The following is a 13,701-nucleotide window of genomic DNA, read 5'->3' as shown; positions in this document are numbered from 1 at the left end:
ATAAGGGGTGTCAGAAAAGAAACCAATTGGATAACTACATAGATTATGCCAAGAGTTTTTCTGGGAATGTCATTTTTTTCCTTTTCGTCACCGTTATGCTGAATTGTTTAGCCATTAATAAGGAACAGGAGCAATGAAATACTGTGCAGTACTGAGTTAAATGCTGGAGAGCCGCAGGCAAAACACACCACACAACATAGCAGAGGGTCAATGGATCTGGGCCAACATATAAGATAAGATAAGATAATCCTTTATTAGGATTATCTTATCTTATTTTATACATATATAGTGGATGATGAGGTGCAGGCAGGAAATCTAAGGTGAGGGGAATGAGGTGATTGCAGGACAGGTGGGAGTTGCTGTATCTGATGGGTCATGAGAGTTACTGATGGCAGGTAAACACGCAGGAAAAAACATGAAATATGGTCTATATCAGCCTGAAGTGTGTGTGTGTGTGTGTTTTGTCTTGTTGTTTTTTGTGTCCTCACTATTTTAATCACAACTTGCTGAAGTTCATCCATAATTCTTTGAGGGCTGCAACACATTATTTCATTATCGAATAATAAATCCCACCACTATAATTGGAGCAGAAATATCACAAAGTCTCCACACTCAAGGACTTTGGCGCCTTCGTGCTGCCCCCGGTGTCGAACCGTCACGTGCTTTGAGGTCGCTCTCGCAGACATTTTGAGCAACTTCATGCACACTTTCCGTACGTCTGTATTTCTGCCACACCTACCCACAATTCATAGCTTTGTGAAGTTAAACACAGGGTTGTTCCCCCTTAGGCAAACACAGTTCGTCCTGTCAGCGCTGTTGCCATTCTTTGCGCCGTTAGTGCTGTTAGTGCTATTCTCAATCTGAAGAACGAAGAGTTAGTTAGTCCTCTTTATGTAGTGATTTGAAGTATTTTTCTTTGCGTCAACAGGTGATAGTGTTTCATATTTCATAAGAAAAAAAGCAAAAAAATGCTTAAAAAACAAAACTGAAATATGTTTTCCTCTTTTCTATATACCTTTGATACATTTTTTGGCTCCTTAGATTTCCCCTGGGACCCATTGGGTGGTCTCGAGCCTCAGGTTGAGAACCACTGGTTTAGTCTGTTACAATCAACAATATGCCCGTTTTGTCCCATTTGACGGAGATCTGAAACAGATAAAAGATTGATAATTTAATTGGAACGTTTTAACTGACTATCTAAGTTTGCCAACTATTCCACAATAGCGATAATCAAATCAGTTGATCCCATCCATAAAAACTCAACTGACCTTTCTAATACGTCTTTTAAATATCTATTTGAGGATAAAGAAATATGTCACTATTGAGACCATGAGGGTTTGCGGTGTGAACATCCTTAGACGTAAAGCCAGCGGGGACCGGCCACCATTCTTCAGATGGGGCCGCTCTCCAGTTCGACTGTGACCACTCCTTTTGTGTTCGCTGAGGGGGGCCAGCCATTCAACCCCACGGGACGGATAATAGCCTCGCCGGCCCGCTCCCCCCCCCCCCCCCCCCCCCCCCCCCTCCCCCCCCTCCTCCTCCACTCCACCCACCGCTGCTCCATCGTCCCATAAAGTTCCCCAATTTAATTGCGTTCCCTGGAAGCCAGCGGTAGAAGAGGAGGAAGAACTTGGGAGGGAAAAGAAAGAACTCTATAGCGGGGGAACCTGTATTCATCCCTGGCCTATGCATTGCAAACAACAAACTGAGAACCACAGTCTCGGAAGAAAGAGGCACAACGGTCAAAAGCAGTGGAGGACCGGCCCACCAGTCTCCAATTGAGCGGGCCCTGGCTTCTTCAATAACTGATCGAGTTCACAATTAAACCCTGCTCGCTGGCAATACAAGTCTCCTTAGAGGTTCAATTGCCATTGGTGGGAGACAGGGCCACTGTTGTGTCCCGGGGATTAGAGCAGGCAGGGGGAATCAAAAGCCATTTTACAATACAGTAATCAGCATGTTTTCCCTCTGAAAGGGCCTCCGCTCCCCCATTTAGAAAACACAGAGCATTACCTCCTTTCTGCTCACTACAAAAACCCATTCAGCCACCCGCTTTATTACATGGATTAATCCTATGTGTTGTTGGGGAGTCCTAGGGCTCCGTGAAGCACGGGGGTGGGGGGGGTGGGGGTGGAGGTGAAGGAGTGTCCACTCCAGGCAGGTTGGTGAGGAAACCCATGACCTGGCCAAGGACACATTTCCCAGCTTTCCCCCCTTTTTGCCCCAGTTTTTTTCCTCCTGAGTGCAAATGAACCATGGGAAGTTGGAGATGGGATGAACTAAAACATTTTAACTGAGGCCTCTGCGATATATGATACAGTACACATGTCGATGCATCGATTAAATCACCACCATTTTCATGAAAAAGAGACATTTTCCAAATAATTCCCATGCAGAGAAAACATGGGCATACAAGGAGCTGCCATTGACGTGCATTGTGCCACACAAAGTACTTCAGAAAGAGACATTTGTTAATATGATTAAAGGCAGAACACCAGTTGTGTGTGATAATGGAGATACTAAGTAAACGATGTAGGTCAGAGGTGATTTACATGTACAGTACATGTTAAGTATTGACTTATCTGATGAGAAATGGGCATTAAACAATATATATATATATGTGGTTTTCCACATTATAATCAACTGTATTAACTGTGAAATTGGATAAAACCTTTTTTCAATTGTGCAAAAAAGTTTTAACGCTCGCTTGAGATGTTTGTTTTTTTTCTGTAAAAAAATAGTTCATGAGTTAAGTGGGATATGGAAATGCCTTTTCCCAATAAATTATTTTAACTTTCGCCTTCTTTCCGGATATTGCATTAATGTGGGAACGATTGTCCAATAGCTGACATAAAGGAACAACTGAAACTTTCCCAATCAGAACAAATTCCTGCTACTTATTATTTCTGGTAGGTTGATTTAGATGGCCGTGGCAAGTTGTTTTGTTTATGGATATGCAGCGGATGAAAGCCAAGTCCAGACTTGATTGCCTCCAAACCAGTTAATGGAAACACACTCATTTTTTTTTCAAAGCTACTGTACCACATACATACTGTAACTCTAGACACAATTCTAATATGGGCGTAAAAAGCCTCGGTCAAGACAATTGATTTGGTGGAGGATAAAATTCATTATCATTGCATGATGCGAGAACAAAGTCTCAACATCAAATAATAATTTTTATGGTCAAAAATATTGACTGATTTATGAACTCCACGGAGTCCACCCAGAAACATCTGGGGGAGAAAGGAAGGAGACAGATGTGTTGCAGCAGTGAAACAACAATGCCATTTTTCCTTCATAATGACATCAAAGGATGTATTAAATGGCCTGATTCCATTGTGTCTGGGCGGTTTTTGTGAAAGGTGAGATTACAATGGGGGGACAGGAAGTGTTTGACGTCGCTCTAGTTCAGCTTCCAGATCAAAAACCACATCCATCTGATTCAGTTCATCCTGCGTCATCCACAAGCGTTCACTTCATTGATCCCGCTGCACGTCGAGAGCTTCGTATCCTCGACCGAAACGCGAATCAAGAAACGCGAGCACTGATTGTTGGAGAAGGGGTGTTTGCAAGTGCGCATGGAAAAATCTTCAAGTGGCAAACAAGCTCACGTCTATCAGCTGAAACGCTGCTCTTCTCAGTTACTAATGCGATGTTACAGCACGGAACCTTTGTCAGCAGAGTGGTCCTTAACTTAAAAGTCCACATCTGCAAAGGACTGGGCAGCTTCCATGTACAGTATGAATGTAGCGCTGGATCGTCTCCAACATTGCATGCACGACTAGTATGCTGCTTTGCATTGCATAGGTTTGGTGATTCAATATTATAAGTTTTGCTATTGGTTTAGTGGCTAAATAAAAATAACGTTGGGTGACAGAGCCTTCTCCATATCTGCCCCCTCCCTCTGGAACTCTCTCCCCAAACTCATCCGAGACTGCACTGATCTTTCCTCATTCAAACCGCAAATCAAAACCCACCTGTTCAGAACTGCTTTTAATGTGTGATTGTTTGTTTTTGTTTTTGTTTTCTTATCAGGGTCCGAGCGACTCAAAGTCCCTATTTATTTGTTTTATTTGTTTTACCTGTATTTTAGCTATTCTTATTTATTTATTTTTAGCTTTTAGGATGTTTTAATTATGTGAAGTGTCTTTGAGTATTATGAAAAGCGCTATATAAATTAAATGCATTATTATTATTATTATAAAAGACGCAAAGCTGGATACTAACATCATTTCAAGCGCTTTGCCACACAATAAAGTCAATATGAGATGATTCAGACATTTAAATTCTTATGTTCGAGAACAATTTTTAAGGTTAGAGAACAACATCTTATGGCAAGTAGCTTATGGTTAGGGTTATGTCACTAAAACACTCAAAAGGGAAGGGTTTTGGTTGTGGTTAATAAAAAGGTCAACATAACATTATTTGAAGGATACATACTCCAAGTTGAATGTTGACGCTTCTAAATATGACACTCTGGGTAGCCCTCGAGTGTCATTTCTTTGGACTTGTCAGTAACTGCGTGTGAGTTTTTTTGCTCATTAAACGCAAAGTGTCTTTTTAAAAGAAACTTCTAACATAGTTTACGACATTTTTAGGGTTTACGATATTTTTTGGTTTGCGACATTTTTGGGTTTACGAAATTTTTTTGGTTTACGACATTTTTTGGGTATACAACATTTTTTGGTTTACGACATTTTTTGGTTTACTTACGCAACAATACACTTGGTTAGGTTTAGGAAAAGATCGTGGTTTGGGTTTAAATGAGTACGTTTGTTCCGCGAGATAAATATGCTTGTTACGTAACTGGTATTAGGTAAGTACACCAGTTATGTAACAAAAGTAAGACAAAATAAGTCAACGTTGACTTGATGTCAGGACACCGATGGAGTCATAGGCACTGATATTAATTCTCATACATAACCTAATGCTTCAAACACTAATCTTCACCGTTGGAGGCCATTATCAGTGTGTTGAAACGGTCCATTAAAAGGCATTGCGATGACATCATTCTCACCCACATCTCTGTGTGCTATCGTCTGCATCTTAAAACATCACTTTTCCAGAAAATAGATTGTTGCACAGTGAAGTACAAATCCATCTGACACATAGGCAGACACACTTTTATCAACTTGAAGACGCTCCCCCACATTCCTGACCATGTTGCCCCCCCCCCAGCTCCACTGCTCTCTGTGCAAGCCTGTTGCAAGAACCTTAGTCATGACATCTGTGTTTAAATCAGAAAAGGAAAAATGCCAACGAATAAAGTGGAGGTGCTTTTAGTCAATGGGGAAGATTACATAAGATGGCAGTGTGTCTCCAGGCCTGTTCTGCGTTTTCACTCTCGGGAGATTGTTTTTCCTGTTTTTCTCTTTCCTCTACGTTCGGTAGTGTGTTTCATAAGGAAGGTAGTGGTAAACGATCGTGGACGGGAGGTTTCAGAGAATGAGGGATGGAGAGAGCTGATCAGAGGAGAGAGGCAAGCGGTCGAGAAAAAAAATGGAGTTTGGCAGCTTTCCACAGAAACCATTAAACATGATGTGCATGGTCATGTCTGTGTGTGTGTGTGTGTGTGTGTGTGTGTGTGTGTGTGTGTGTGTGTGTGTGTGTGTGTGTGTGTGTGTGTGTATCTGCAGGTGTATTTGTATGTGTATTTTGTCCCAGGTAACCACTCAGTCCAGTATGGCTGGAGGTGCAACGCACTAGAAAGTGGAGTCTTGTAAGTCTTTCTCGCTCGGGGGCGATTTTGCATCCCCAAAGACGTCAACACTGACGTCCACACAGGTTTTTAACGGTGATACAACAGACTTGTCCATCATAGATATTTCTTTCTTTAGTTTTTTTTTTTTCATGTAACAGCCATAATGAGAAAGTTGAGGAAATCCCAGTACGATGCCGACTGCGTGTACATTTCTTGTAATTAGGCGCTATGACCGGAGAGGAGAGGAATATCTGACGGAAGCTGCAGTGAAGATCCAATTAGCTGGTAACCTTTTTTGCTTTCGTCCACCCAAAAATGTCCAATGTGTACATTTGACCCCGTGTCACAGGTGTATCAGTCGTGAGGAGTTTTAAAAAAAAAAAGGGATTTTCTCTTAAACATTTAGAAACCTAAGACAACAAGAATATGTTGCCATTCTGAATGTACTATTTAAACAGTATGTTTTATGTCATGTATTATTTGAATAATATATTGTCCTTTCTGTGGATCCTGGGAAGATTAGTGGTTACTTAATGGTGATTCAGTTAATAAAAAAATAAACAATTATTAGGAAAAAGTCCCAAAATAAACTAAATAAATTTGAGGAGAAAAGAAAAACAAGTTTGACATTTTTTTCCATTATCCTGTAACTCATCTAGTGACCTCAAATTCATCTCCTGACTCCTTTTGGAGGTCCCGTCCTCCTCCAGGTTGAGAATGACTGATTCAGAGATGAATCAGGACCAGTGTCAGGAAACACAAGCACGTCCAAAACCATGAAAACATCCCAGTAACTGGTTGAGACTCCCTTTTTTGTACAGTGGCAGTCGGTGGAAACCGCACGGTGTGTAACTGTGCTAGTAGTTTTTGAAGTATATATATATACTTTGTATCTGGAAGTATATGTAGTTCACCACGAGGTGCGAGGGATACCTCCTTACACTTGTGATTCAAGTTGATGAAAACTGGATTTTCCCTTTAAGAAAATAAAAGAAAACATTTTTTTTTAGAAAACATACAAATGTGATTAGAAATGAGTTCAGGTGGCTTGTTGTGTGTTGCTGTTCAAGTGAAGACATGTCATGAATGCTGATACTGGTTTGACTGAGGACTCTTGCTCGTGCTTAATATTCTGTGGCTTCACTTGTTAGCATGCATCATCTGGTCCTTACTCACTCTCACACACACACACACACACACACACACACACACGCACACACACACACACACACATGCCCAGACCCACAGAAACTATCCTCCCACTCTGCTGCATGGCCTCAAGTGCTACAGGGAGATTAGATGCTGGGAGAGGCAATGCTCCCCATTACTCTCTTGTTCAGCGGCCCAAAGGTGAAATGAAAAATAGCCCTGTGGTCTTAATCCTGAAGACACTCATATTGTCCCTCCGGGGTCCACTTCTTTTGGCTTCCAGCGCTACCATGGCGACCGGCAGGCTGTAAAACCATTAGTGGATTTGTTGTGAAAGCAGCAGAAATACAGAGCACACAATTTATAACCACAAACCGGACAAACGTGCGGTCCCCTCTTGAACTCTCCTCGTGTTTTACCCTGATTGCAACGACCACTCTCCTTACAACACGCACTGTCAGGGTGAAAACATATGAGTTTAGTAGTGCAAGAAAAACAGTGTGAGGTGAAGTGAAAATCCCCTCGATATGGGATCCCGACGATGAGTGGTGCTAGAAACCAGGCTCATTGCCAAGAAACCATTACTAATCCCTCGGGCTGTTAGAGTAAGGAGTGTGTGTGTGTGTGTGTGTGTGTGTGTGCGTGTGTGTTATATGAGTGCGAGTATCATCCAGCATGCATGTGACTATGTCAATGTGTGTGTGTGCTGCCTAACTCATGAATTCCCCCCCGCCCTCATGACCACCCTCACATCCAAAAGAGTCACAACATCTAGTTAAACATTACAAAAGGGCTCAAGGAGCTTCAAACACCTGGCAGGAGTGTGTTCTTAAGCAGGGGCAACATTTCCACACAGATATAGCGTGTGTGTGTGTGTGTGTGTGCGTGCGTGTGTGTGCGTGCGTGTGTGTGTATAGGTGTGTCTGTGAGGAACTCAGTTGGAAGTTTCAAAACCATATGATTTAAAGCAACAATCTAAATGATCTAAAAAAAAAAAGCTCATTTAAAGCAATAGGAAAAGCTCATTTAGAGCATGAGCACCTAATCAAAATTGTTTTTAATATCATTTATGAGTTCCATTACAACCGCTGGCACATTTATAGCGAGCGCGTAATGTGCCGTGACGGCTAATCTGCGAAATAAATACGTATCTTTCCATCTCTTTTCCCTCACAGGCCAAGGTGACGGCAATAAAATGTGTTTTTCGAGAAAAACATGATCGTGTTTACCAATTAAACGCTGGCTGCAGGTCCGTGAATTCTGTCCCGGGACTAAGCAAACGCAAATAAGAACAGCCCAAACCTGCGTTGCCAAATGCACGAGGCCGTGCACAAGCCTTTCCCATGCATGTCTGCATGACAGCCTCCAATATCCTCACAGCAACCACAGGAAGATGAACGAACACCCACCAGAGTGCACACACACACACACACACACACACACACACACATGCACACGGCACGGCACCGAGGAAAAGGGAGTGACAACATCAAGCTGGTGGGTAAAGGCAAGTTCAAAGGTCAACACCGGACTGGCTTGAGGTTCAATTTGGCATCGGGGTCCTAATTCACAACATGTTTGGTTGTTACAGTTGAAAGGCTTCACTGCTCTCTTAAGAAGTGCACAAGTCCATTTTGAGTTTGGAAGTTTTTTAACAAAGTACAGATTGCACATTAAGATCATCTGTCCCTGATTAGCAAACCATGTTTTGATCCTATTCCAGTGAAATTAAGAGCAGGTGGTTTGGTTGTCTTTTTGCCTTTTTTTTTTTATTTCCTGAAATGTATCTTCACCATAGTTTTAATTTTCTTCTTCCTGAAATAAATCATCCTTCTACAGAAAGCTGAACGTTGCCGTTCCGTGTGTGCCAAGAGCATAACGTTCTCTTAATTTGCTAATCACATGTTAGAGAGTACACGCTGAGCTCATAGGCTGGGCCGCAGGCATGACACATGAACTCACCCAACTTTGTAAAAAAATAAATAAAAATAAAAATGCGCCTCACAAGAAGCCAAACACAAATAAAATGGCGTGCAAAGTCTCAACCCCCCCCCCCCCCCCCCCCCCCCCCTGTGTTTGGAAGGAAGCACAACCCAATGCTCTGTGGATGAACCCGCTATAAAAAGAAAACATCTGCCAATCGAAAAAAACATTAAAGAGCAAAATTACAAGGACACCTCTCGCATCCGTCTGGCTCGAACTCAGACTTCCACACATTTTAGATCGAATTGGACTGAAATACTCTCCTGGCATCGGTTCCCTTTGCGGCCTAATGTCTCCTAATTGATTACCACAGATCCATGGAGTCAATTTTACACACACACACTCAACCACCTCCACAGCTACAGAGTGTATCTCATTAAGCATTCCACTAAGTGTACACTTAACTGTCCAAAAACCTTTTAGATCTGCCCATTTGTCACAGAGTCCTAATGTTCTAGTCACGGAGCTGAGTTATTAATCAGAGCAGGTGGACACAGGTCGGAGAGGAGCGCGTGGTCCGCCTGCTTTAATGGCTGAGACCTTAAACTGAGCTGTACTTCTACCACAAAATCTGTGCAGTATTTATCAATCAATCAATCAGAGGTATTTGTTGTTCTCTTTAAAGGAGACAATTCTTATAAAAGCTTGTTTCAATGAGTTGTTTAAAAGATCGTACAGTACGGAGACTGTCACAGTGGACTGATGGTAATCAATTTTTATTTATTTTGGTTACATACATAATATATTTACATGAACAGTAATGACATTTAATACAGTCACAATAGGGTGTCAACAAAACCCCCAAAAAGATCAATTCTGAAGCTGTAAGCGCACACACACACAGACACACACACACACACACACACACATTAAATATCATAAGGAAACAAAAATGAGTGACCGAGGCAAAGAGTTCCTTTCGGTCACAAAGGAATAAATAAAACCACCGTTTTTTGTCGTGATTTTTTTTGTCTATGAAACTAACTGACACTTGTAGAACGGCAAAAGAGAACCAAATCTTTACTTTGTAACCTGCGGCTACATGTGCATGGATGACACACACACACACACACACACACACATACACATATAGCGTCCGAGTGTGTAAGAAGAGTGTGTTGGTCCTTGTGAGGGACACTCTGTGGAAGTGATGAGAGAGGAATATGGCACGACTGCAGGTGTGTCTCCTCCTCATCCAGTGAGAGTGGATGCGCCTGACTGCCAATCCATTCCAACAGCACTCCTGCCAGGGACACACTCTGGGGCTCTCATCCGTCATGTACACACTCTGTTGATGGATCTCTATTGTTACAATACAGCGTCCTCTTATTGCTTACACCGGGAGCGAGTTAGTGCTGCAGGTCCAGTGAATTATAATCCGTTAGTGAAAGTAAAAATGTTGTTTTATGATAAAGAAAATAAATTGAAAATCATGACATGTGCAGTGTCTGAAGGAAAATCAAACAGCATCTAACAGAAGAGCAAGCAGAGAGTATTTTTGTCAGATTTGAACAACAAGCATTTATTGGTAATCTATATTCAACCCTTTATGCTATTGGACAATGAAAAAAAAATCATTTTATTCACACTTTTATTCCACCAAAGTGACTGCAGGCTCATTACAGTGGGTTTCTAATCCGTCCTCTTCGGTAACGGGTGGTCCACTATTTGCATAAGCCAACTGGCCTCAGAGGGAATTACAAACTGGAGCCGGCAGCCCTTTATTGCTGGATTCATGTCAATACCTCCATCTTGTCAGCTTAGCTTCAGACATGCAGACCATTTAAGTGGAAGAGTGAGCCAGCATTAAGAACGGATTAGAGAATCTCTGAGGTTAAACATTGCCTGACCCCGGACTGTGTGGCCGCCAGGGGGGCTGGACGGATGGGATGTTTTCTTTTCCCGGCGGACACTGTTCATTCCAGAGATCTTGGCCAAGAAATTCATAAGTAAACCACATATCTTTGTTAATTATGCAGTGAAAAATGTGCCTCACAAAGATTCTTATGTCACTGAAACAATGCTGACTTAAACATTTCAATCATAGGGCATAACAATATCTCTAAATACTCTATTTGTGAGTACAAGTATATTCTGACAGAATGTATGAGAATAATAATGTGTTTTTGAGCATTAAATGCATGTACACATGTTCTAGTGAGCATGAAAATGAGCATGATAGGTCACCTTCAACTAGATACTTATACATATATTGCCTGCAGGTTTCCCCTGTATTAGTGCACCATTAAATATTGAAGACAAAAAGACAAAGAAGGATCAGGAGGCACGAAAACACTTTAAACTGATTGTGCATGCTTCAGTCAATATTGTGTGTATGTACAGATCATTTTATATATTGTTGGCATGCTGTTATTATAGTATTCATTAACAAATTAAGTGAAAGAATTGGTGAAAACCTCACAGTTTCCTGTGAGGCCCGCTATCTAATTCCCTTTCCAACTTCCAGAACAACTGTACTCTATCTCACCCTTAATTCCACCTTTCCTCTTAAACCGCACTCTCCCTTCATTCGTCTCTGTGTCAATCAGTCAGTTTGGGCGGGCAGGCCTGCACTCTGTCTCCCAGCATGCACGGAACCAAGCCCTGGGACCCAAGCATGGGTGAGTCACGCTGCAGGAGCATGCTACTGGATGTAAAACAGAACCGTTGTATCCTGCTGAGTCGAAGCCGCAGCTCTCATTAAGTCATTATGCGGTAATTAGACTGCATGTTAGCGGATAGGTAGCGTAGCAAGAGAGCAGGAGTAGATGTGAAGTCGGGTCACTCAACAAAAAGGCCATTGGCTGGCGATTGTTATTCGATCGGGTTACTGATCCAATTCGTGCCGTCTTTGACATGATGCACCCGCACTGGCTACTCGTGCGTTCTTAGCCCGGCAGGTTTAGGTTACAGTTACCGCGGGTCATTTTTGTGCTCGCATTAGTGCTTGGCTCCGAGTCCAGACCAGGTTCTGGCAGCGCCGTCTTCGTCCACTCAGAGTGATGAAGAACCACTGTGCGTGTCCGTGTCCATAGCAACAGACCAGACCATAAATCAGCACCAATGGAAGAGAAACTCGGGACAGGCTAGAGACAGAGAGAGAGAGAGAGAAGGTCTTCTGAAAAAGAACGTGCGTTTCTCAAACAAAACACTCCCCCTCACCTCTCTTGTATCACTCTTGTCCTCTCCTCTCCTTTCCATCACGAGCAAACAGACCTTCTATTCCCACGTTGAAATAAACAGGGGCCATGAAGGATATCACACAGCTTATGACATAACACTGGTAGTATCAATGAATAAAAGCAACACAGTTTTAGGTAAAGCTAACTTTAATGCGTAAGGGTTGTCTTAAGCAACAATACAAACATTGGAAGAAATGAATGTTACTATACTTTTTTATTTTGTATTGATCTTTGGTGGTAAAAAGCGGGAGTATTTCCAAATTGGTCACCTTGCATGGCATCTGGAATCTGGCGAGATCGCACGAGAATCTCAGGATTACCGAGAAAATAGCCAATCTTCTGAGTCTTGTTTGCTAACGTCGGTTCAAATAAAGGCACCGTGTTTCAACTGAGAGCGTTTCAGAACGAGGTGAGAGTGTAACTTAACATTTTAAACCTGCAATAATCCGTAATTCAAAATTAATTTTTCCAGCAAAATTGAGAAAACTAGCAAACTGTGCTGAACAAATTCACATGACACCAAACCATCTGAGAAGTTATGTGTAAAATCATTTTGGATTCGACACCGTGGACCATTTGCAGATAAAGGCGACGTGCAAACGGCCTCACATTAGCATTCCCTCCAGTGTAATGTAGATTAAAGGGTGCTTGAAGGTTTTCACGTCAAGTTATGAATGCTTTCAGCCGAAATGAGTCATAAAAAGTTTATTTTTATTGACTTAAAGCTAGGGTAGACAATTTATTTGAATAGCTTATTTTGTTATGTTTCTTGGTATTCTGACGGGCAAGCAATCAATCTTGCTGGTTTCTCCACAGTTGCCTACCCAGACGCATCTTCGTATGTTGTATATTTGGGAAAGGGTTGTTGGTGGTGCAACTCAAAAATACGTAGGTGTCAGACCCCAAAAAAACTATATCCATTCATCCTCTTCCTGTAAATTCACCATTGTTTTCACCCAATGACTTCACCTGGGAAATCCCTGATTGCAACAGCAGATGCATCTAACACTCGGCCTCCTCTTGTGGTGAATGAGGCTGGCAAGCATCAAAGCTCTGCCTGGAACAAGATGTTCTGAGCTGTCTGTGAGGTGTTATGATGAGCCATGACCTCGGGGGTCATTTGTCACCAACCTTAATGCGGTAGCTCTGAGTGAGTGTTGATGGTACAGGGCTTCAGGGCCTGGACCTGAACCAGCGATGGTGTCGGCCAAGGAAGCAGCTGCACGCAGCACATGAGGAGCTGATGGCAGGTAGAGCAGGTGCTCTCTTCTAAACCAGGGCTTTTTATCAAGCCTTAATGACACAAAGATTATGGATGGCTGGTAAATATAACTTCGATACTCATTAATCATTTTCAGAGGCGACGAAAGCCGGACGAACTAAGAGCCAAGAAAAACTGACGAGTCATCAAACGCGTGCCAGTGATCTTGAAGGCAGGACTGTGAAAAAAGGGTTTTTTATTGTCCTCTGGCAACTTATGAACTGTTTTATTTAGTTTTGTGTACGTTCGTAAATTACTAGTCTGTGTCGTTTTATAGTTGAGGTCCCCCATTTCCATTCCAATAGTTGATGGATGATTATCAAAATGTTATTTCTGCAGAGATGTTTTGGGGATTTATGATGAGTAAACCATTGGGTCTTTCACAAGCCTCAAAATAAATTATATTATAGTGAATCGGCACT

General features: G+C 42.2%; 1 protein-coding gene across 1 annotated transcript in view; it reads left to right on the top strand.

Moving 5' to 3' along the window:
* Positions 1–11,839, top strand: part of wnt7bb (wingless-type MMTV integration site family, member 7Bb) — a 28,670-nt gene extending 16,831 nt beyond the window's left edge. The window contains exons 3-4 of the mRNA XM_034534551.1: positions 11,386–11,457; positions 11,781–11,839. Coding sequence (XP_034390442.1) covers positions 11,386–11,457; positions 11,781–11,839 — 131 coding nt within the window. The remainder of the gene's footprint in view (positions 1–11,385; positions 11,458–11,780) is intronic.
* Positions 11,840–13,701: the final 1,862 nt, after the last annotated feature.

Source organism: Cyclopterus lumpus, chromosome 6 (assembly GCF_009769545.1).
Source record: "Cyclopterus lumpus isolate fCycLum1 chromosome 6, fCycLum1.pri, whole genome shotgun sequence".
NCBI classification, from domain to species: Eukaryota; Metazoa; Chordata; class Actinopteri; order Perciformes; family Cyclopteridae; genus Cyclopterus; species Cyclopterus lumpus.
This window is presented reverse-complemented; position numbering and strand designations above follow the sequence as displayed.